The sequence below is a fragment of the Bombina bombina genome, chromosome 2 (assembly GCF_027579735.1).
Source record: "Bombina bombina isolate aBomBom1 chromosome 2, aBomBom1.pri, whole genome shotgun sequence".
Classification (NCBI taxonomy): domain Eukaryota; kingdom Metazoa; phylum Chordata; class Amphibia; order Anura; family Bombinatoridae; genus Bombina; species Bombina bombina.
Genome location: NC_069500.1, coordinates 1384005886 through 1384032828, shown reverse-complemented (window position 1 = coordinate 1384032828; position 26943 = coordinate 1384005886). Strand labels below are relative to the sequence as shown.

General features: G+C 38.9%; 1 protein-coding gene across 1 annotated transcript in view; it reads left to right on the top strand.

The window, feature by feature from the left end:
* Nucleotides 1–10919: 10919 nt before the first annotated feature.
* Nucleotides 10920–26943, top strand: part of DDRGK1 (DDRGK domain containing 1) — a 455714-nt gene continuing 439690 nt past the window's right edge. The window contains exon 1 of the mRNA XM_053704314.1: nt 10920–11051. Coding sequence (XP_053560289.1) covers nt 10964–11051 — 88 coding nt within the window. The 5' untranslated portion in view covers nt 10920–10963. The remainder of the gene's footprint in view (nt 11052–26943) is intronic.

The following is a 26943-nucleotide window of genomic DNA, read 5'->3' as shown; positions in this document are numbered from 1 at the left end:
ATTTTTTGTAGGGAAGGTATATAAGATGGAGGGAGAGGTATTGGAATAGTTTGAAAAAAGAATATTACTGAATTTTATTTAAAATTCAAGTGACAATATTCGAAATTAGAATGTTAGAATGTTTGATAAATATTAAAAATTTGATTCGAACAGAAGAATGTAAAAAAAAGATTGTTTTAAATTTTGAATGTTACAATACAATAAGTAAATATATTTCTTCTGTTTTAAATGCACCACAGCTGCATCTGGCCAGTAATAGTCCAACACACGGATCATCCAGACACCCATTGAACACCCAGACACACCCACAGATCATCCAGACACCCATTGACCACCCAGACACACCCACGGAACATCCAGACACCCATTGACCATCCAGACACACCCACGGACCATCCAGACTACCATTGACCACCCAGACACACCCATGGATCATTCAGTCACCCATTGACCACCCAGAAACACCCACAGACCATCCAGACACCCATTGACCACCCAGGCACCCATGGACCATCCAGACACCCATTGACCACCAAGACACACCCACGGACCACCCAGACACCCATTGACCACCCAGACACACCCACGGACCATCCAGAAACCCATTGACCACCCAGACACACCCATGGACCATCCAGACACTCAATGACCACCCAGGCACACCCACGGACCATCCAGACACCCATTGACCACCCAGGCATGTCCACGGACCACCCAGATATACCCACAGACCATCCAGACACCCATTGACCACCCAGACACACCCACGGATCATCCAGCCACCCATTGACCACCCAGGCACACCCACAAACCACCCAGACACCCATTGACCACCCAGGCACCCATGGACCATCCAGACACCCATTGACCACCAAGACACACCCACGGACCATCCAGACACCCATTGACAACCCAGACACACCCACGGATCATTCAGTCACCCATTGACCACCCAGAAACACCCACAGACCATCCAGACACCCATTGACCACCCAGGCACCCATGGACCATCCAGACACCCATTGACCACCAAGACACACCCACGGACCATCCAGACACCCATTGACCACCCAGACACACCCACGGACCATCCAGCCACCCATTGACCACCCAGACACACCCATGGACCATCCAGACACTCAATGACCACCCAGGCACACCCACGGACCATCCAGACACCCATTGACCACCCAGGCACACCCACGGACCACCCAGATATACCCACGGACCATCCAGACACCCATTGACCACCCAGACACACCCACGGATCATCCAGCCACCCATTGACCACCCAGGCACTCCCACAAACCACCCAGACACCCATTGACCACCCAGACACACCCATGGACCATCCAGACACTCAATGACCACCCAGGCACACCCACAGACCATCCAGACACCCATTGACCACCCAGGCACACCCACGGACCATCCAGACACCCATTGGCCACCCAGGCACACCCATGGACCATCCAGACACCCATTGACCACCCAGACACACCCAAGGACCATCCAGACACCCATTGACCACCCAGACACACCCACAAACCATCCAGACACCCATTGACCACCCAGACACACCCACGGATCATCCAGCCACCCCTTGACCACCCAGGCACACCCATGAAACATCCAGAAACACCAATTGAACAGAAGAATCCCACACCTCACCACCCACTATCCCACCCCTTCTCAACATTGCTCCTCCCACAATACTTACACTATCTTGCACATGTTGCAAGTTTATTTTCAGCTGTATTAGCGCTTGAACGTGAGCTCTAAATAACTCTCTGCTTCTAGCCCAAAATCAGTAACCTATATCTTCACAATGCTGCAAATTGCCTAAACCAGCTATTTGATTTACAGCAATTGCAGGTTGTAGAATTTGCTTTTTGGTCTCAATTTAACACAAAAGCAAGAACTATTTAAAAGAATTTTAAACTGTCTGTTTCATTGTGGTAATAAAACAGCAGTAATCAGTGGCTTATACTTAATATTAATCATTGCAATATGTATTATGCATCAATATAAATGGATTTTACCTTTTATTTTTTATTTTAAACTTTTGCAGTCTCCATTACTGTCACAGCCTTATAAGGAGGCTATAGTCTTATCTAGCATGATGTCATAAAACATCCAGGGTTGATATTTAGTATTAAGTGAATAGACAGAGTCAGATTTGCTCATGCTCAGAACTGGCAGAATAAAACTTAAGTTTCTAAAAAGGAACACTCCCATTAATGCCCTTTTAAAATGGATTTATCGTTTAGTATCTGTGCTGAGTGGGTGAAATGGTACATATTTCTTACATAGATATTATAAGTATAAGATTAGTGTCTCATTACACCTCAGAAATATATTATGTATTTGTAAATATATTAACCTCTTTCTAACAAACCCACAAGTACATTGCAAGTAATATTTTGTTTAAGAAATGAAAAACAACACTCATAGCTGATTTTAAAGTCATGCTCTATTTATTTATTTTTAAATGAATTTATTAATTTTCATTTAGTCATTTGGTCCAAAGAAAGCAAATAAGTCCTGGACATTGTTGCCTTATTAATTTCATCTGTGTCCTCAAGTATGACAAGACTCATTATTATGTATAACATGGAAGTTATGGTTGAAAGAAGACAGAATAGTCCATTGAGTTCAACCTTTAAAATGAGTATATAAATATTGCCATACTGTGTGAGGGTTACGATGGTCCAGAATATATAATTTATCCTTCTATGTCTTCTCGTGGGACAAAGTCATTGTTCCGAGGAATAATTCTACAGTAAAGTGGACAAGTCTGATTCTCTTACACCCATCTCGAACTGCAGGAAGTATCAAATACATGGCGATGGAGTGATGTGTCCTCAGGTATGACAAGACTCATTATAATTCATAACACAATAGATGAGGTTGAAAGAAGACAGAAGTCCATTGAGTTCAACCTATAAAATGAGTATATAAATATTGCCATACCATGTGAGGGTGCACAATGGTCTAGAATATATTCTCCTTTCAACGCCTTCCTGTGGGACAAAGTCATTGGCAACAGGGAGTGCCCATCTGCAGGTCTTCCTGGAACTATTCTCCTGCAGAGTCTCAGATGGATTTTCTTAAAGGTCACTTCTGTAAAGAAGCTGAGTGTCTTCACTACCACCACAAGAAAGATTTCACCTTAACTGATTCCTCGTTTTCATGGAACTTAAGCGTCTCTGTTGCTCTCTTTGGGCGGCCTGGAGATGCTGGGAAAGATCAGAAGGGAGACTGATGTCTGCTTATTGTTCTATGCGTTTGTCCTCTCCTTCTTCTTGTTCTCCTCTGTACTCTTTCTTGCCTCACTATGCTCTGGCCTTTATACCCTGACTCTTATGTCACAATGATGACATTTAGCAAATGGACAAAAGGTAAAATGTTTATAAGGTGACATAACAATAGGTGCACTAGTTGTAGGGTTGCTACCTTTTGCCCATCCATTTGTGGTTCTTCACATGTTTGTACTAAAATATTTTATTGTACTCAGTTTGAAATAAGCATAAACACAAAATGTTCAGCTTATTAAAGTTTTACCTCTGCAATATATTGTGCATTTTAAACATTGACAATAGTATATCTGCATAGTGATTGAAAATAAGTTAAAATTACTTTTAACTTTAATTTTACGTTCTGATTTTATGACAGTCCTGGTCATACTAGGATGGCTGACAGCCTTAACCAGTTGCCATATTTGCTTCAGTAAATTTTAATATATTATTATTTGTTTTTTATTTTTATAAATATGTTATGTTACTGATCAGCTGATTACTTCACCTGTGCACTGGTTCAGCTATAATGAAAACCTGGCCTGTTCGGGGTACTTGAGGACCGCGGTTGAGAAACACTAGTGTAGCAGAAGCACCAATGCATAATCTACAAACATATTAGTTTTTAATCTGTTCCAAGACTGTATCACTTTGCACAATTACATATTTCTATTTTGTTTTTCACAATAAGTAAATATATTTGTTCTGTTTAAAATGCACTGCAGCTGCATCTGGCCAGTAATAATCCAACACAGTGACTTCCCCTCCAATATTCTGCTCGCTCCATGTGGTGCTCATAGCAGGTAGACACTCGTTTTTAAAACTGCCACTGCATATAGTGGGGAAGATACTGTGCACTGCTGTCCTCCCCTTCACTATACACCAGCAAACTGTACTAACTGTAAAAGTACAAAAACTAAAATATAAGAGAGAAAAAAGATAAGAAAAAAAAATGCAGCTTCCAAATGGATGTGTGATGTGTATCTCAGGAACAGATGGGTGGGGCTAAGGCAAACAGCTCTGGCCCACCGGGCATTTGCCTGGTACGCCCAATGTCTAATCAGGGCATGTACTAGGGTGGGTGACAGCCCTAACTAGGTGCCGTATTAGCTTCAGTGAATCTTAATATATAATTATTAGTCTTTTATTTTTATTCAGTTTATACAGTTTGATCTTTTGTTTGGCCCTCTTTATATATAATGTGATAACACACTGGCTACAGGTATCTGCATTATAATACTATTAGTGATGAAGTGAGAGCAATAAGGATACTATAGGGTGGAATTCCCCAATCCTGCTAAATCCTATCACAACTTGCAATAATAACAAATAATAACAAAGACCTCACTACTCTTCCTACTTGAGAGGGTCAGTCCCTAATTCTGAGCTGTCCCTCTTAGTCAGCCATTTGTCCCTATTTGTAGAATTTCCATTAGTCCCACCCACAAACCCAGAGGCAGAACTTTTTTTTATTTTCTGCAATGAGAATTTTTTAGTGAAATTTTTTCTGCAGTGTCTCTAAGGAGTCGGTGTTGCTGTGTTTGTTGCCCTTACTCGGTGTGCATGAGGACAGGTTCATGTACAGCCTCGCTGATTTCTGTTGTACGTTCCCACAGTGTCAGTCTGCCTAGGAACCTGCTCTACTGTACTGCTGGGGTCTATATGCTTATTTTGGAGGGGCTGCTGCTCCACGCTTATACGGCTGATGTATAATATATGTTTCCTAAAGGATGGCACTTAGCAATTAGTATATATATATATATATATATATATATATATATATATATATATATATATACACACACACATACTGTATATTATTCATATATTTATTACAACCTCAGTGTTGATTCCAGTAAAGAGATCTTAAAAAAACACACAAAAAAACACTGTAAGAACAAATATAATACACACCCATTTAATAAATTTTTTGTTATACATCACAAAGGCTGATGCTTTTCCCAAATGAGTTAAAGGGATATTCACAGTATTCTGAAAAAGGCTTGGTAAGGGTCCACAACCTCATTTTTCCAATACTGTGCATATCCAATTAACTTATTTGGTAAAGTTTCAGCTTCTGTGATCTCTACACACACACAATATATATATACTGTCGCGCTTTCAATGGCTGACAAGTATCGCATTGCCCGATCTGGGAGACTCTTTGAACTATGTGCCTGTGTGGGACCCTGGAGGTCCAACTCGGGCAGTCCTAAGTCACTGTGACAAGAATCTGTCCGGTGATGTTGCTCAGGTTTTTACTGTCTCCTTCAGGCAGTTAAGCTCAGCAATATGCTAGGAACCCACATATTGCGTGTGTTAAACCCAGTAACCACAATGTTATACATCTTTTTCGTGTTTCCACTGTTGTAACTTCTTTATGTATTTTTATATTGTGCATATAGCCGCTTACAAGCAATCTGACCTAGCAATGTCTAGCAACATGCGCTGCCATATCTTGTTAGATTCTATTGTCCATGAGAGGCGCCAAATTTAGCAGTAGAGTGGGAACTTGTCATATGGGTATTAAACCCTATAAACACTATGCTCTGTACTTTCTGTCTGGCACTGTTGCAGTTTTAAGTTGTCTATGTACATCTCTCTGATACCTGTAATAACTTAAGGGTCACCTGCTTAGAATTTATATATAAGTCCCCTGAACTGCTTATGATTTTTTTAATGCTTATTAACTTATAATCTGGTCCCATATTTTACATGCTTTTCCAGTTACCAACTCTCTCTCTGCCCTTAGAAAGCATATCTGTGGTCACCTTGTCATTTATACCCTGACGTACATTGCAGCCTTTAATCCCTACTCACACCTCTAATGGTTTGGTGCATCATGCTAAGGGGGTGTTTTGCTGCCAGCGGCCGGGGCGGCGAGATATCTATCCCCTTACTACTTTAATTTTTTACTTAATTTATACTAGTCTCTTATAGACATAATGGTTGATAGTTGGTTGCAATGTAGTTATTCCGTCTTAACTAGGAGACTGAATGCCTTATTTTTAATATGACTTAGTGGGGCCTCCCTTCTTTATACATATTTAATTCATATTTAGCTTGGCCCTGGAGACGCATCCTTTGTGGCAGTTCTATCTGTTTTATTTATAATTTTCTATTAGCTCTCAACCTTTCCAATATATCTATATGATTGTAATTTCCAAGCCTCAGTGTGGTTCCATGTTCTATCTGACATATAACTGATGTACTCCGATCACTTATCAGGTAGAGTTCTACTTATGTTCTACTTATATACTGTTAACATTATACTACCCTGTTATATTTGTATCTAGACAAAAAATGTTTTGTTTTGTTTCATAATACACTACCCTGCATTTCTACATGAGACTTTATTAGATATATACAAAAGAGGTTCTCATTTAGAGATCCAAAAGTGGTCTCTCCCCTGGATACAGCCCCCTATCTAGGGTTTTATGTCTATTGATGAGGTCCAAGAGTGGCCTCTTTTGTCACCTGGGAGGCAGGTGGTCAACTAAGGTATTACCTTGGTATTATAAGTTTTTGCATTGCACTCTATGAAAAGTCCTGTGTTGTTGCACAATATTGTTCTTGCATTTCATGACACTGTGTTTTGTTTTTTTGTTTATTTCATGTATGCCTTTTCCAGAACCTCAATAAAAAAAATATTTAAAAAAAAAAAAAGTGCATTTCATTGGTTAAAACCATTACACATGTTCAGAGTGGATAACATTAACCTATTCCTTGCCAGTGCTGTTTATGTAATCTTGTGCAGACTTTACAAAAAAAAAAAAAAAAAAGTATCATTGCTCAATGCAATACTCTTGTTATATATATATATATATATATATATATATATATATATATACTCTCTCTCTCTCTCTCTCTCTATATATATATATATATATATAGACCATTCTTTCTTCAAATTCATTCATGTAGAGATTGGCGTATGATGGGACAACATTGGAGCCCATGGCTGTTCCCTTAATCTGTATGAACCATTCATCTTGGAAAAGAAAAAAATTCCAGTATAAGAGTAAGCTTAATAGATTTTCAATAAACTGACATTGTGTATTAGTGTATCTACCACTCGCCATAAGGGCCTTTTTAACAATTGATATGCCTGTTTCATGGTTAATGGATGATGTGTAAAGACTCTTTACATCCATAGTATATAGCAAATATCTGTTTGATGGTAATTCTAGTAATTTAACCCTTTCTAAAAAGTGCCCAGTATGTTTTAAGTAACTGGCCATTTTAACCACTTGTGGGAAGTGCAGAGGGTGTTCTCATTAACACTTTATATAAAAACAAGAAAAATACACTGGCACTGAGATTAAATAAATAGTATGTAGTGTAGACATGGTTGGTCCTTTAAACCGCTGATACGTCTGATTGTTAACCCTTCTAAGCCTTGGTATACCAATTACTAAGACCTTATCCCCCCCCCACCTTATGCAGAGGTTCTGGTGTTCTGTCGAAAACTCAATGTCCTCTAAAACTCCAATCTGACGTCACTTCCGGTGACTTTCTATTTTCACTATCTGTTTTGCCTGTCTTGGGGGGCGCACCGCCGATCCTGTGGCATACACCCCAAGTAAACCTTGGGGAATGAGGTTTACAAGGGGGGCTTTGCCCCCCTTGAACCCCCAGGCAGAGGCAAAATAGATAGTGAAGATAGGCGATTACAGTGGCCATCTGACTGGTTGTGAATCCTGTCACTCGAACCAATCAGATGTATGGACTCACCGTAAGTGACGTCAGATTGGAGTTTTTGATGAATTGGAGTTCTCGATAGAACACTGGTTATCAGCCAAGAGTTTGTGTGGGGAGGGACAAGTTCTGTTTTTTATTGGTATAAAGAGAAGTCTTCTTATATTTTTATACAAGCTTTATTGTTTAAAATAAAAGTTACTTTTTATATAATAGTGGAATTCTAAAATCCCTATCTTTTTAGTTTTGGTCTTAGTAATTGTCACCCACACTTTACATAGAGTGCAAATGATGATCATGTGTTGACATCCGTACTTTTAATGGTTAATCAATGGATTGTTACATGAGCTTACAACTTGATTTAAAGATAAAAAAATAGAACATAGGTAGAATCTGATGTAGTTGAATACCAAATAATTTTATTTTAATGGAGGAGAATGTGAACCCTCATTTAAAACAGGGGATTCTCCAATTTTGGGAGGTATAATGAAAGGAAGCTATTTATGGAACTATAAAGTTAGTGTGTAAAATGTATCATGACTTGGTAAACTATAAAAAAGGTACACAAATGTACCTTTTTTTAAAAAATTGCATGATAGTATTTTGTTTTCATATAAGGGTATTTATGCAAAGTACTTAAAGTGATGGTAAAGTTACAGTAATGTCGATACGGTATAGCATTATGTGTCTAAAATAAATATAAGTATAATTCATCATTTTTTAATATTGCAGTATTAATCAATTTCTAACCTTTATAAATCAATTTTCGGACTTGCACAAATTCAACCCGTATTTTTTTTTTTTTTCCTCCTTGGGTCACATTTTTATATAAACCAATTGAAATGTTGGCTGTTAGGCGGCCATCACTCTACGTCATCCGCCCCTTTAGTAATAACTGCATACGCTATAACATTTTTCTGAAGATGGGAAACTACTTGCGCTCCCGTTTCGCGCATGCGTCCTCCTAACATGTAGGAATCCCATACAACTTCTTAGGCCGATTGAACGCAGCATTGGCAAGCAGCGCATGTGCATTTTAAGTCCGATTCGTGAACGCGCTTTTCTGTGACGTTGAGAGCGGGTGGGACCGCTGAAGACGTCAGTACTTGCCGAAAAAAGGAAATAGGGCTTGGGAGGAGTCGGGGGGGCCGTACGGTAGGGAATTTGTAATATATTTTTTGGTGCCAAATCTAGCAGTGATCTCAAAAAGAAGTTTAGCGACTTCATTAAATGTAATATTGAGAAATGCTAGGTTGGTTCATTATAGGATAAGTTTACCATCACTTTAAGCTACTTAAAAAAAATAATTGTGTAGGCCTTGTACAGAAAGCACTTAACTGATGTGTAAATACAATGAATAAAAATGAATAAAAACCACTAAAAACAGCTTTAGCTGAGGGTGTCAAATGGCGAAGAACTAAAGGGGAAAAAAAGTTATACACACACACATGTATATAGATATATATATATATATTATATATATATATATATATATATATATATATATATATATATATATACATATACAGTATAGAGGTGCAAAAGTCAAGCAACGTTTTCGGGGAGTGACCCCGTCCTCAGACAAGTGACAAAACACTTGTCACTTGTCTGAGGACGGGGTCACTCCCCGAAAACGTTTACACATGCCTAAATAAATTCGGACTTTTTCACACGGTGAGTGCTCTCTCTTGATTACTTTATATATATATACTGTTAACTGTATACAAATTTAAAAAAAATTAAAATGTAATAAGCATTTAAAGTGATGTTTTAAAATCAGGTCCGGAATCTAAGCAATATTTTAGATGGACTTTAATTGATCACTTCTAATAATGTGCTGTAACTTACTTTTTAATCTAGCCGTGCCATTCTAATACCCTGCGCTCTAGCCACCCACTTCAGCTTTTTGAAAAGATAACGGTTTGAACTGTTCTCCAATTGGTGCTCTATCTAAAAAAAAAAATGTCGTATGGCTAGAGTGCCGATTGGAGAAAATTTCAAACCGTTAGCTCACCAAAAAACAATTAGTTTTGAAGTGGGCGGCCGTAACGCGGGTATTAGAATGTTACGGCTAGGTTAAAAAGTAAGTTATAGCGCATCTTCATTAGAAGTTATCAATTAAACTTTATCTAAAATATTGCTTAGATTCCAGACCTGATATTAAAACATGTCAAGTTTACATCACTTTAATTTTACACAGATTTTCTGTTAGTAAAGGTAATGACAATGATCTCCCTTTATTTTAGTGGTATTACTTTTGTAGCCAATAGAATTGGCATTTTTGTGACCATATTTTACCTGTGAGTACATATTAGGTAATCATACCTGAATATGAGTCTTGTTTTTATATAGTAAAATACACTCAAAGAACATTTCTGTCCCTTCACAGAGCAGATAGTCATTTGTATTTCAGATTAATTGAAATAAATGACCGTAATTCATATACCATAGTGTTAGTTTTTTTTTTTTTTTTTTTAAGTATAACAAGATAATACAAATGTAATGCAGTGAACATTATATATTTATTTATAGGCTCGTATGACGTATATTTCTGCAATGTGTCAGCATTTGAAGGTTTAATCAGAATGAAAAACAAAGTAGCCGGGTACTACAAACACAGTGATAAACTCGTAAATCCTCCCTACCAAATGAGTATAAAAAATAATATTTCTAGTAAACGTCAAATAAAATAGAATAGTCCACTTTGACTAACAGATGGGTGGACATTCTTCCACTTCTCGGTGATTGGGGCTAAACTAGAACGCTAAATTAATTATACAAATAATACTGACTAGTGTTTTTTCTTACAAGCTCTGACATAAAATAAAAGCGGTCAAGCATAATCCGAGATAGCATATGTATTCTACACGTTTCTGACCACCCCTCCTTTTATGTTTGGTTGCTTCCACGCACTTTCTCAGCGTCCTTCTCCCTGTGTGGGCGTGGCTTAGCCGGTGTGACGTGTAAAAATGGATCCAGTGCTGTACATTATTGCAGCGGTACTGCTGGCTGTTTTGCTGATATTCGCTTCCCGGATTAGAAGTCAAGTGGTGCGAGGTGAGATGAGCCCTAATAACACGTGACTCGCCATTTGTACACCAGCTGCTGTCTTCACTTGAGGGGTGCTGTACTCAAATACATGAGTCACGTGACAATCCGGGGGCTGGGGCTTAACCCCTTAGCCGCCGGACGTGGCTAAGATGTAGTGAGTCACGTGATAGCAGTGGAACCTTTCATACCCTTTGGCTCCCAGAGTTATTCCTCTATAATATATTATTACTGACCTCAGACCGTCATCTCCACATGTTTTAAAAAAAAGTGGGTGGGTAAAAACTGTGCAAAACATACAGGGTCGGTAGACAACTCCTGTGGTTTTCCTGAGCAGGATATGGCTAGTGATTGCTGGATACGTACGTATTCTAACTTTGATTGGCAAAGTGGCCTTGTCCTGCTCAGGGAGCCACATTGGACTGCAGTTGCTGAACATGACTTTATAGCCCTACCAACAAACCTATCTAGTAATAAAATGCTCTAATGCACTTAAGCATATTATTACACAAAATTACCCTTTGGTTTTTCAGTAACATCATTTATTTTTGTTATCAGAAAATAACATTTTATTTTTAAAGTTGGCTATTATAGTTCTTTAATACCTTTTTAATTATACATTTAATAAATGTACACATTTTAAAGACATACAACACAACCCACAGCTCTGCAAAAAATAGCACTTCTACATTATGCATCTGGTTCATATTGTCAGTGGCATCCCAAAGTAATTCTTCACCTTTACAGTAATTGCTCCTTCAGACCAGCAAGCATACTTTATGTGCACATGATCACCTGCCATACCAGCACTGGATAGTGTGCATGTTAAAATCTACCTTTAAAGGGACATGAAACCCCAAAATTTTCTTTCATGATTCAGATAGAGAATACAATTTTAAACAACTTTCCAATTTACTTCTATTATTTATTTTGCTCCCTTCTCTTGTTATCTTTTGCTGAAAGGTTTATCTAGGAAAGTTCATGAGCAGCAAAGAACCTAGGTGCTAGCGGCTGATTGGAGGCTGCATATAAATACTGATTGTCATTGGCTCACTCATGTGTTCAGTTTGAAAGCAGCAGTGCGTTGCTGTTCATTCAACAAAGCATACCAAGAGAACGAAGACAAATTGTTAATAGTAGTAAATTAAAAAGTTGCTTAAAATTGCATGCTCTATCTGAATCATTAAAGGAAAAATTTGAGTTTCATATCCCTTTAAAGTGCTAATACATTTTAAAGTATGTTTAGTTACTATAGATTATTTCAGTGCCGCTAGACAAACAAATGTCACTTGATAATCAACGGCAATAATTTCTAACCCTAATTAGTTTATACCCCAGTGCCCAGAAATAAACGTAGATCAGTAGCAGAACGCCAACACGCTGTCAGCTGTACTATCTCAGCATAATAAACTAGATAGGTAAATACAAATGGAGAAATAGCTACATTGTACTGGGATTGCCTGGTGCTTTACCTGGTCTAATGGATTCTGTCATTTTCAGTTAGTAGAGTTTAAAGTACCTGGTGTCAGCACTAGCTTCATGGCTTTTTGAAACTCAAACTCTGCAATTCCCTCAAAAAAATTTAACTTAAATGGATACTAAACTCAAATTTTTTCTTTCATGATTCAAATAGAGGCTATTATCAATTTTTCTTTGTTCTCTTGGTATCTTTAACTCCTTGAGTGCTAACGATGGCTCTGAGCCGTCGCAGAGTTTCCCACTCAGGTGATAACGACGGCTCAGAGCCGTCGCTAGCACTTTTCCACCTTGAGGGAGATCTGGGGGCTCCCATCCCGGCGATCGGTCCTGTATAGTGACAGGCATCGCCGGGGCTTCACGTTATGCGCGGTGACGTCACCGCACAACTTTATTTAAACTTAACAATGTTAAGTATAGGAAAAGGGGGTATGCTGCTTAGAAGCCTGTATCTCAGGCATCTAAGCAGCTACAGACCCCCAAGACCCACTGTTGGAAAGGTAATCGGCTAACCTTTCCAACAATGTAAGTCTTGGGGATCTGGAAAAATAAAAAAATAAAAACCTTTGAACAGCTTAGCACCCAGGTGGGAAAGTGCTTAGCACTTAAAGGGTTAAGAAGCAAGAAAGTAAAGCTTGGAAGCTGGCCCATTTTAGGTTCAGCACCATGTATAGCGCATGCTTATTGGTATTTACATTTAGCCACAAATCAATAAGCGCTACCCAGGTGCTAAACCAAAAATTGGCTGGCTCCTAAGCTTTATATTCCTGCTTTTCAAATAAAGATAGCAAGAGAACAAAGAAAAATAGATAATAGGAGTAAAATAGAAAGTCGCTTAAAGGGACAGTCAACACCAGAATTTTTTATTGTTTAAAAAGATAGATAATCCCTTTATCACCCATTCTCCAGTTTTGCATAACCAACACAGTTATAATAATAATCGTTTTACCTCTGTGATTACCTTGTATCTAAGCCTCTGAAAACTGCCTCCTTATTTCATTTCTTTTGACAGACTTGTAGTTTAGCCAATCAGTGCTTACTCCTAGGTAACTTCACGTGCGTGAACTCAATATTATCTATATGACACACATGAACTAATGCCCTCTAATGGTGATAAACGGTCAAAATGCTTTCAGATTAGAGGCGGCCTTCAAGATCTATTACATTTGCATATAAGCGTCCTAGGTTTAGCTTTCAACTAAGAATACCAAGAGAACAAACCTAAATTGGTGATAAAAGTAAATTGGAAAGTTGTTTAAAATGACATGCCCTATTTGAATCATGAAAGTTTATTTTGGACTTGACTGTCCCTTTAACCCCTTAACGACTGAGGACGTGCAGGGTACGTCCTCAGAAAAAAGGCAGTTAATGCCTGAGAACGTACCCTGCACGTCCTCAGTGTGGAAAGCAGCTGGAAGCGATCCTGCTCGCTTCCAGCTGCTTTCCGGTTATTGCAGTGATGCCTCGATATGGAGGCATCCTGCAATAACCTTTTTAAGTCATCCGGTGCAGAGAGAGCCACTCTGTGGCCCTCTCTGCACCGGAGATCGGTTGCTCCCTGTGTTGGTGGGTGGGAGCCGGACCGGGAGGCGGGTGGTGGCCATCGATGGCCCTGTGGATGTGAAGGGGGGCGGGATCGTGGGCGGGGGTGGCTGGGGGCGCGCACGGGCGCGCGCGCGTGCACGGGAGGGTGGGGGCGGGCGCGTGCACGGGGAGGGAGCGGGTGGGAACCGCTACACTGCAGAAAATGGGGAAATAAAAAATATAAAAAAAATGAAAATTAAAACAATCGGCAAGGTGGTGGGGGTTTGTCTGTGGGGGGTGGGGGGGGGGGAGGGAAGCTACACTACAGAAAAAAACAAACAAACAAAAAAAAAGCACTTTTTATTGTAAACTGGGTACTGGCAGACAGCTGCCAGTACCCAAGATGGCCCCCAATAAGGCAGAGGGGAGGGTTAGAGAGTGGTTTTGGGGGGGGGGTCAGGGAGGTTGGGGGCTAAGGGGGGGATCCTACACAGTAGCATATGTAAATATGCTAAAAAAAAAAATTCATTTTTTTTTTAAAACCCTTTTATTTTAGTACTGGCAGACTTTCTGCCAGTACTTAAGATGGCGGGGACAATTGTGGGGTGGGGGGGGGAAGGGAGCTGTTTGGGAGGGATCAGTGGGTGGGATGTGTCAGATGGGAGGCTGATCTCTACACTAAAGCTAAAATTAACCCTGCAAGCTCACTACAAACTCCCTAATTAACCCTTTCACTGCTAGCCATAATACACGTGTGAGGCGCAACAGGATTTAGTGGCCTTCTAATTACCAGAAAGCAACGCCAAAGTCATATATGTCTGCTATTTCTGAACAAAGGGGATCCCAGACAAGCATTTACAACCATTTGTGCCATAATTGCACAAGCTGTTTGTAAATGATTTCAGTGAGAAACCTAAAATTGTGAAAAATTTTACGTTTTTTTTAATTTGATCGCATTTGGCGGTGAAATGGTGGCATGAAATATACCAAAATGTGCCTAGATCAATACTTGGGGTTGTCTACTACACTACACTAAAGCTAAAATTAACCCTACAAGCTCCCTAAAAGCTCCCTAATTAACCCCTTAACTGCTGGGCATGATACACTTGTGGTGCGCAGTGGCATTTAGCGGCCTTCTAATTACCAAAAAGCAACGCCAAAGCCATATATGTCTGCTATTTCTGAACAAAGGGGATCCCAGAGAAGAATTTACAACCATTTATGCCATAATTGCACAAGCTGTTTGTAAATGATTTCAGTGAGAAACCTAAAGTTTGTGAAAAAATTTGTGAAAAAGTGAACAATTTTTTGTATTTGATCGCATTTGGCGGTGAAATGGTGGTATGAAATATACCAAAATTGGCCTAGATCAATACTTTGGGATGTCTACTAAAAAAAAATATATACATGTCAAGGGATATTCAGGGATTCCTGAAAGATATCAGTGTTCTAATGTAACTAGCGCTAATTTTGGAAAAAAATGGTTTGGAAATAGCAAAGTGCTACTTGTATTTATGGCCCTATAACTTGCAAAAAAAGCAAAGAACATGTAAACATTGGGTATTTCTAAACTCAGGACAAAATTTAGAAACTATTTAGCATGGGTGTTTTTTGGTGGTTTTAGATATGTAACAGATTTTGGGGGTCAAAGTTAGAAAAAGTGTGTTTTTTTCCTCATATTTTATCATTTTTTTTATAGTAAATTATAAGATATGATGAAAATAATGGTATCTTTAGAAAGTCCATTTAATGGCGAGAAAAACGGTATATAATATGTGTGGGTACAGTAAATGAGTAAGAAGAAAATTACAGCTAAACACAAACACCGCAAAAATGTAAAAATAGCCTTGGTCCCAAACGGACAGAAAATGGAAAAGTGCTCTGGTCATTAAGGGGTTAAAACTGCATGCTCTATCTGAATCATTTGGGTTTAGTATCCCTTTAAACAAACATGAAAGTAAAAATGAAGCTTTTAGTATTCAGCAGAGTATGTAATTGTAACATAATTTACAGTTTACTTCTGTTATTAAATTTACATTGTTCTTTTGACATACTTTGTTGAAAAGCATATCTAGGTAGGCTTATGAGAAGCATTCACTATTGTTAGCTAGCTGCTGATTGGTGGCTACACACGTATGCCTCTTGCCATTGGTTTACCAGATGTGTTCATGCATTGCTGCTCTGGAGCTGACATTGTTTGATGACTTTGCAAGAATTAAACACATAGGGCAATTTATTTTTGCACTGTTTGTATAAAACACATAAGAGCAGGGGTCGACAAACCTGTTTAAAGTTAGGAGCCAGTAAGAATTTTTAGGAGCCAGACAGTGATGTTTGTATATAGATATATGGAAAATAACCCAACAAGTTTTATTTGTGGAAGTTTTTTGTCTCCTTACTATGCTTTTAAAGGGCATTCTAATGAAAAAAAAAAAATTCATGCTCTAAATTATGTAATTTCTGCATAAAGAACTGGAACTGTAAAGGGGATAAACACATAGATAAAGTCCTGCTTGGAAGCTGCAACCCCTTCAGCTCTCAAACAGGACTCGGCCATTGGGAGCAGCAGTTTTTCATCCCCAACAGTCATCTGCAGGTCATGTCCTGTGTTTAATCACCTTACAAGGCTAAACGTATAGGGCACTTTAACCAGTAATGCAAAATCTACGGCTCTAATGAATTAGTATTGGTATTGGTACTATATTGTCCATTAAACATATTTTGAATTAAAGGGATATGAAACCCAAAATTTCTCTTTTACAATTCAGATAGAGCATACACTTTTAAACCACTTTCTAATATCTATTTTTCTCTGTTTTCTTGGTATCTTTTGTTGAAAAGCAGGGACATAAGCTTAGGAGCCGGCCCATTTCTGGTGCACTATATAGCAGCAGTTTTCCAAGTATGTTATCCATTTGCAAGAGCACTAAATGACAGCACTATTTCCTGCCAGTAGTGCTCCAGATGCCTACCTAGGTATCTCTTCAGCATGGAATATCATGGGAATGAAGCCGTTTTAAAATTGTATTTTCGGTCTGAATCACAGAAGTATAACTTTTGGGGTTTATATCCCCTTAATAGTGTAGTATAGACATAAAACCCTATTCAGATAAAGCTTTCAGAGCTACTTCTGTTATCAAATTCGCTTAATTTTCTTGGTATTTTTTGTTGAACGAGCAACAATGTACTACTGTCAGCTACATGAACTCATCAGATACGCCAATGACAAAAGGTATATATGTGCAGCCATTAATCAGCAGCTAGTTCACAGTAATGCATTGCTGCTCCTGAGCATACCTAGGTATGCTTCTCAACAAAGGATACCAGGAGAAGAAAGCAAATTGAATAGTGAAAGCAAATTGGATAGTTGTTTAAAATTGTATGCTCTATCTGAATCATGAATGTTTCATTTTGACGTTACTGTCCCTTTAACCACTTCGCTATCTGGAGAAAAACTTGCCCAAAATACCGGTGAATTTTAAGCATTTTTGCTATCACTCCATTTAAAGGGTCAGTAAACCTACAAAACAATGTGCAGAATTATATAACATTTGCTTAGCGGCAACTTTATAATTCCAAAGCTTTCTGAGATTTTTGATTCCAAAATTGAGTTTACCTGAACTCCGCTCCAGGTTCTACTGAGCGGGGTTTTTTTTTTTCAAAAGCACTTCAAGGGCGCAATGTCTAGTCACAGAGTGCCCGATCGCGCCATTGAAGTAAATGTAGCTCGCTCGCGCTCTGATCTGTTAGCGGGAGCAAGCTACATTCAGTTTAATGGCGTAGACAACCCAAGGTATTGATCTAGGCCCATTTTGGTATATTTCATATCACTATTTTGCCACCAAATGAGATCATAATAAAATAAATCATTACCTTTTTCACAAAATTTTGGTTACCATACTTCTGAAATTACTGGAAGTGAAAGCGGTTAGTTAGCTGGCAAGGGTTGGAGTATTCTAGTGTAAGGATTACCCTCCAAAGTGACACTGCCCACTTCCCCAATCCCTCTCAAACAGCCCCCCCCCCCCTCTACCCACACTCATTAGCCACCATCTTAGGTATGGGCAGACAGTCTGGTAGTATTAAGTTTTAAGGCTTTTTTTGTATAATTTTTATTTGAAATATTTTCTGTAGTGTATGATTCCCCCCCCCTTACCCTCCCACCTCCATGATCCCTTTCTCTATAATCCTCCCCTCTCCCAATGGTGTCCATCATCTTAGGTGCTGGCAGCTGTCTGCCAGTACCCAGTTTGCAGTGGTATTGTATTTTTAAAATGTATTTTTTTTTTTCTGTAGTGTAGCCCCCCCGCTTGTTTCCCCATTTTTCTGTAGTGCAGCGTACCCATCCCTCCCTCACCCTTCCATACTTTTTCTGTAGCGTAGGGTACTGCCCTCTCCCTCCGCCTCTGTGCTACCCACCTGCCTTCCCGCCCATACCTCCCACTGGTACCACGTACCTTGCATCTTCAGGAAGCTATTGGTGCTCTGGGTCTACATTGAGGCAGATGCGATCTGGCATCTGCCTCAATATAGACCCAGAGCACCAATAGCTTCCTGAAGATGCAAGGTACGCGGTACGATGGACTTTGTACCACATATTTAACAAGTCTCCTCAGTACTTTTAGAAAGGGAAATTTTAGCTTGAGATTTTCTCTCTCTGTGCAGGGTTCTGGATATGAAGGAGAGACACTTGCATTGCAGGATAATGCTCTAAAGAAGCCTACAAAGATTTTGCCAGATTTTTTTTATGCTTGTGAGTTTTTGATCATCAGGCTTTGTGTTGAAGGGATATTCCGGCAAAAATTGAAATGCACATTAATCAATTTCTGCAATATACTTGTGTTAGCAAGTTTCTACTAAAATCTATTACTGTTTTTAGCGTGACCCTTTCTGTGCATGTGAAAAATTTGTAAATATGCTACATGCACCAGCATTTTAAACAGTATGGCTGCTCAGAGAGATGTCAGTGCATTGTACCGTGTAAATAGAGTCATCAGAAGCACTATACAAGGCACCAACCCCAATCTGAGCAGATATACACAGGTTTTATCAGAAGCATTTTTCTTACGCAAGTATATTGCAAAAATGTGTATATACAGAAGTGAAATGCATTGATGTACATTTCAGTTATGGCTGGAATGTCTGTTAAAGGGACAGTCTGGTCAAAAATAAAGTTTCATGATGCAGATAGGGCATGTCATTTTAAAGTGAAAGTCAATCCTAGCGTTGTACAAATGCTAGGATTGACTGTTGAAACAAATAAAGGGGACTTTACTTCATGTAGAAATCTCCTTTATTTGTTTCAACGGATCGCCGTTCTTAGCTGCTACAGCAGCCCACGGCTCAATTTTTTTTTTTGCTAAGAGGTGACGTTTTCACCTCTTGGCCAATAGCCGTGTGGCAAATCCGGCTTGACGCCCATGGGAGCCGGAATTACCGCACGGCTATTGGTCAAGAGGTGAAAACGTCACCTATTAGCAAAAAATGTTTTAGCCGTGGGCTGCTGTAGCAGCTAAGAACGTCGATCGGTTGAAACAAATAAAGGAGCTTTCTACATGAAGTATCTTGTACTTATCTTATACTTCATGAATGAAAGTCCCCTTTATTTGTTTCAATAGTCAATCCTAGCGTTTGTACAACACTAGGATTTACTTTCACTTTAAGCAACTTTCCAATTTACATTTATCATCAATTTTGCTTTGTTCTTTTTGTATTCTTAGTTGAAAGCTAAACCTAGGAGACTTATATGCTAATTTTTCAGCCCTTGAAGGCCGCTCCAATCTGAATGCATTTTGAATTTTTTTCACAACTAGAGAGCATTAGTTCATGTGTGTCATATAGATAACTTGCTCACGCCCGTTGAGTTACCTAGGAGTCATCACTGATTGGCTAAAATGCAAGTCTGTCAAAAGAACTGAAATAAGGGGGCAGTCTGCAGAGGCATAGATACAAGGTAATCACAGAGGTAAAAAGTATATTTCTATAACTGTGTTGTTTATACAAAACTGGGGAATGGGTAATAAAGGGATTATCTATCTTTTTAAACAATAACAATTCTGGTGTAGACTGTCCCTTTAAATTAGTTATTTGAAGCATTTACTTCACAATAGCTGTGAGAGCACTAGATACAGATCAGTACAATGTGCAGGAAATTATGAATTTTAGATTTAAAAAATAAGCTGCATCAAAAAGAAATTGAAAACGAAAAAATGTAGATAAAATGGGGGAAAAAAACTTTCAATGGCCATAGTGCAACTGACAAAATTATTACAAACCATGGCCTAGATTTGGAGTTTGGCGTTAGCCGTGAAAACCAGCGTTAGAGGCTCCTAACGCTGGTTTTAGGCTAACTCCGGTATTTGGAGTCACTCAAAATAGGGTCTAACGCTCACTTTTCAGCCGCGACTTTTCCATACCGCAGATCCCCTTACGTAAATTGCGTATCCTATCTTTTCAATGGGATCTTTCTAACTCCGGTATTTAGAGTCGTATCTGAAGTGAGCGTTAGAAATCTAACGACAAAACTCCAGCCGCAGGAAAAAGTCAGTAGTTAAGAGCTTTCTGGGCTAACGCCGGTTCATAAAGCTCTTAACTACTGTACTCTAAAGTACACTAACACCCATAAACTACCTATGTACCCCTAAACCGAGATCCCCCCACATCGCCGCAACTCGATTTTTTTTTTTTAACCCCTAATCTGCCGACCGCAAAGCGCCGCCAGCTAAGTTATCCCTATGTACCCCTAATCTGCTGCCCCTAACACCGCCGACCCCTGTATTATATTTATTAACCCCTAACCTGCCCCCCACAACGTCGCCGCCAGCTACCTACAATAATTAACCCCTAATCTGCCGACCGCAAAGCGCCGCGACCTACATTATAGCTATGTACCCCTAATCTGCTGCCCCTAACACCGCCGACCCCTATATTATATTTATTAACCCCTAATCTGCCGCTCTCAACGTCGCCTCCACCTGCCTACACTTATTAACCCCTAATCTGCCGAGCGGACCGCACCGCTATTATAATAAAGTTATTAACCCCTAATCCGCCTCACTAACCCTATAATAAATAGTATTAACCCCTAATCTGCCCTCCCTAACATCGCCGACACCTAACTTCAAACATTAACCCCTAATCTGCCGACCGGAGCTCACCGCTATTCTAATAAATGTATTAACCCCTAAAGCTAAGTCTAACCCTAACACCCCCCTAAGTTAAATATAATTTAAATCTAACGAAATTAATTAACTCTTATTAAATAAATTATTCCTATTTAAAGCTAAATACTTACCTGTAAAATAAATCCTAATATAGCTACAATATAAATTATCATTACATTGTAGCTATTTTAGGATTAATATTTATTTTACAGGCAACTTTGTAATTATTTTAACCAGGTACAATAGCTATTAAATAGTTAAGAACTATTTAATAGCTACCTAGTTAAAATAATTACAAATTTACCTGTAAAATAAATCCTAACCTAAGTTACAATTAAACCTAACACTACACTATCAATAAATTAATTAAATACAATATGTACAAATAACTACAATGAAATAAACTAACTAAAGTACAAAAAATAAAAAAGAACTAAGTTATAAAAAAATATTTACAAACATAAGAAAAATATTACAACAATTTTAAACTAATTACACCTACTCTAAGCCCCCTAATAAAATAACAAAGACCCCCAAAATAAAAAATGCCCTACCCTATTCTAAATTACTAAAATTCAAAGCTCTTTTACCTTACCAGCCCTGAACTGGGCCCTTTGCGGGGCATGCCCCAAGAAGTTCAGCTCTTTTTCCTGTAAAAAAAAAACATACAATACCCCCCCCCAACATTACAACCCACCACCCACATACCCCTAATCTAACCCAAACCCCCCTTAAATAAACCTAACACTAAGCCCCTGAAGATCATCCTACCTTGTCTTCACCTCACCAGGTATCACCGATCCGTCCTGGCTCCAAAATCTTCATCCAACCCAAGCGGGGGCTAGACATCCATCATCCGGTGGCTGAAGAGGTCCAGAAGAGGCTCCAAAGTCTTCATCCTATCCGGGAAGAAGAGTAGATCCGGACCGGCAACCATCATCTTCCAAGCGGCATCTTCTATCTTCATCCGATGAGGACCGGCTCCATCCTGAAGACCTCCGACGCGGACCCAGCTTCATCCGGCGACGTCCAACTGAAGAATGACGGTTCCTTTAAGGGACGTCATCCATGATGGCGTCCCTCGAATTCCGATTGGCTGATAGGATTCTATCAGCCAATCGGAATTAAGGTAGGAATATTCTGATTGGCTGATGGAATCAGCCAATCAGAATCAAGTTCAATCCGATTGGCTGATCCGATCAGCCAATCAGATTGAGCTCGCATTCTATTGGCTGTTCCGATCAGCCAATAGAATGCAAGCTCAATCTGATTGGCTGATCGGATCAGCCAATCGGATTGAACTTGATTCTGATTGGCTGATTCCATCAGCCAATCAGAATATTCCTACCTTAATTCCGATTGGCTGATAGAATCCTATCAGCCAATCGGAATTCGAGGGACGCCATCTTGGATGACGTCCCTTAAAGGAACCGTCATTCTTCAGTTGGACGTCGCCGGATGAAGATGGGTCCGCGTCGGAGGTCTTCAGGATGGAGCCGGTCCTCATCGGATGAAGATAGAAGATGCCGCTTGGAAGATGATGGTTGCCGGTCCGGATCTACTCTTCTTCCCGGATAGGATGAAGACTTTGGAGCCTCTTCTGGACCTCTTCAGCCACCGGATGATGGATGTCTAGCCCCCGCTTGGGTTGAATGAAGATTTTGGAGCCAGGACGGATCGGTGCTACCTGGTGAGGTGAAGACAAGGTAGGATGATCTTCAGGGGCTTAGTGTTAGGTTTATTTAAGGGGGGGTTTGGGTTAGATTAGGGGTATGTGGGTGGTGGGTTGTAATGTTGGGGGGGGGGGTATTGTATGTTTTTTTTTACAGGAAAAAGAGCTGAACTTCTTGGGGCATGCCCCGCAAAGGGCCCTGTTCAGGGCTGGTAAGGTAAAAGAGCTTTGAACTTTGGTAATTTAGAATAGGGTAGGGCATTTTGTTATTTTGGGGGTCTTTGTTATTTTATTAGGGGGCTTAGAGTAGGTGTAATTAGTTTAAAATTGTTGTAATATTTTTCTTATGTTTGTAAATATTTTTTTATTTTTTGTAACTTAGTTCTTTTTTATTTTTTGTACTTTAGTTAGTTTATTTCATTTTAGTTATTTGTAGGAATTGTATTTAATTAATTTATTGATAGTATAGTGTTAGGTTTAATTGTAACTTAGGTTAGGATTTATTTTACAGGTAATTTTGTAATTATTTTAACTAGGTAACTATTAAATAGTTCTTAACTATTTAATAGCTATTGTACCTGGTTAAAATAATTACAAAGTTGCCTGTAAAATAAATATTAATCCTAAAATAGCTACAATATAATTATAATTTATATTGTAGCTATATTAGGGTTTATTTTACAGGTAAGTATTTAGCTTTAAATAGGAATAATTTATTTAATAAGAGTTAATTAATTTCGTTAGATTAAAATTATATTTAATTTAGGGGGGTGTTAGTGTTAGGGTTAGACTTAGCTTTAGGGGTTAATACATTTATTAGAATAGCGGTGAGCTCCGGTCGGCAGATTAGGGGTTAATGTTTGAAGTTAGGTGTCGGCGATGTTAGGGAGGGCAGATTAGGGGTTAATACTATTTATTATAGGGTTAGTGAGGCGGATTAGGGGTTAATAACTTTATTATGATAGCGGTGCGGTCTGCTCGGCAGATTAGGGGTTAATACTATTTATTATAGGGTTAGTGAGGCGGATTAGGGGTTAATAACTTTATTATGATAGCGGTGCGGTCTGCTCGGCAGATTAGGGGTTAATAAGTGTAGGCAGGTGGAGGCGACGTTGTGGGGGGCAGATTAGGGGTTAATAAATATAATATAGGGGTCGGCGGTGTTAGGGGCAGCAGATTAGGGGTACATAAGGATAATTTAAGTAGCGGCGGTTTACGGAGCGGCAGATTAGGGGTTAAAAATAAAATGCAGGTGTCAGCGATAGCGGGGGCGGCAGATTAGGGGTTAATAAGTGTAAGGTTAGGGGTGTTTAGACTCGGGGTACATGTTAGGGTGTTAGGTGCAGACTTAGGAGGTGTTTCCGCATAGCAAACAATGGGGCTGCGTTAAGAGCTGAACGCGGCTTTTTTGCAGGTGTTAGGTTTTTTTTCAGCTCAAACAGCCCCATTGTTTTCTATGGGGGAATCGTGCACGAGCACGTTTTTTAGGCTGGCCGCGTCCGTAAGCAACTCTGGTATCGAGAGTTGAAGCTGCGTTAAAAATGCTCTACGCTCCTTTTTTGGAGCCTAACGCAGCGATTCTGTGGACTCTCAATACCAGAGTTATTTTTATGGTGCGGCCAGAAAAAAGCCGGCGTTAGCTACGCGGGTCCTTACCGACAAAACTCCAAATCTAGCCGCATGAGATTTACAACAAAGGCATTACATAGGTTTATCAATAGCTTCTCTTAAAAATCTGATAATGAAAACCAATTGCTGTGTTTTAGTGTAAAAATGACATTTTTGATGAAAAAGTTTTTGATTAGCAAGTAACAATAGTTTGCTAAACGACTCATTTAAACACATTGCCTACAGATATATAGAGACATTTGTAATAGTTTGTAACGGTATTTTTTTTACTACAAGTTAGAGGCGGCTTTGTTGAGGTTTGCCGTTTCGTCTGTTTACTTTCATATCTTCACAATTTATTCAGAGGGGAAAAATATTGTTGGACTTTAAATAATTTAGTCTTGTATTCTAAAATAGTTGTTTCATAGTTTGTTCTTGCAGTGTTCTCTGTAGGACCTTTTTAGCAGGTGCACCACCCAGCTGATTTTACTGACCACACGGCTAACATTTTAGTGAATATTAAGCTAAGATGAGCTAATATTAAAAATGTTACATTTTTATTTCACAAATTATAATTAAATATATTTATGTTAAATTATGCTATTAACTTGTGCTTTGGATAGCAGAAAATTATATAATATTAGAAAACATTACACTGCGCCTACCCGGCTACTTCATAATGTCACCCGGCCGGCAAAATGTTCTGTGGAGTACATTGTCTTGTATTATACACTAGCAAGAAAGGAGGGAGCACATTTTAGGACATAGTTTAAAATTAGCATTGGTAAACATAATAATAAATAAAAAAAATGTTGACATTAATTCATAACCACTGGAGCACACAATTCATATTGTAAACCACACACACAATATCTATCTATCTATTTGTAGCAATGCATCCCTAAAGGCCCAGAATTTTTTTTTCTAGTCCCAGACCAGTAACAAATTAGGCTTTTTTTCTTATATTTAAAGTGAATGTCAATTTTCTCTCCTTTTAAAAGTATGTCTAAATTGCTTGTTAGTATAGTAATCAAACCGCCACTTTATTTTTAAAAAAATGTAAAATAAATATTATATTTATATTACCAATTTTCGTCCGTTTTATGGACCAGCTCCTCCCACCCGCAACTTCCTGGTTTTTATTCAATCTTACGTATACAGCGGTCCCACCCGCTGTTTACATAGAGGCAATGCGCGCTCCCGGCTATGAGAACCACCGCGCATGCGTTAAACGCCGATGCAGATGTCTAGCAACATAGCATTCAATGAATGAATACATTCACTGAATACTATTGTTGAATACAGTACAGCAGCATTACATTGATACTTGCCTAGCGCTCCAAAAGTTGTTGAATAAATTACTAAGTCCAACAAATGTTAAATAGCGCATGCGCGAAATGTGCACGCGCGTCAGATCATTGTTAGAACAGCTTTCTAACGCAAGCGCATTACAGACGCGTGATGTTGACAAAAGGGGTTTGGTCCCCCCGGGGGGATTCAATTATTGGTTGACAAGATCAAGCCTACAATGTCAATCAATAATCCAAGATGGCGGGCGGATGATAAAAAGTACGATTGCAACGATATAAACCAAAAATAATCGGTAATTACAAATTTATTAAAAAAATTATTAATTAAAGTGCAGGTATTTTAACTTCAATTTTAATGCTGTGTTTACAATGCAGACTGAGTTTACATTCACTTTTTAACATTAAAGGGACAGGATTGCACTACTGGCAGCTAGCTGAACACATCTAGTTAGCCAATCACAAGAGACAAATGTGTGCAGGCACCAATTAGCAGCTAGCTCCCACTAGTGTATGATATGTGCATATTTTTTTTTTCAACAAGGGATACCAAGAGAACGAAGCACATTTTAAAAATAGAAGTGAATTTAAAAGTGTCTTAAAATGACCTGCTCTATCTAAATCATGCACGTTTAATTTTGACTTTCCTATCCCTTTTAACCCTTTAACTGTTAACCCTACCTCTGTGCTGAGCTGTTTTGCAGTTTTTAGATAATGGTCACATTTAAGCGCTACTGTAGCCCATTTTTAAGTGAGAAACCCACATATATTATAATTATAATATTATATATTATATATATTTTTTTTTTTTCAGGAGACCCAGCAGATTCTTGCTATAGCAATCTTTTATGTATATATCATGACATGTGAGAAACCAGCAACAAAAAGTGTGAAGAAAATGCATTTTTTTTAGTTACAATTTTAATAAACAAGTGTGTGTGTGTCCTAACTCTATAGTAAAAAGAAGGGGTTATTCATCTCATATAAATAAGGGCCTTTCAGCATGATGACCTATTATAAGTGCCTAGAAACAAAATGTGTGTTTTAATCCTTTATTTTTTTAAATTTATGCTTATACTTTATATCCCCAATATACACATCATTTGAAAGAGGAGGAGATTGTCTTCTGAACAGTGGTTCTTGGGGGCTTC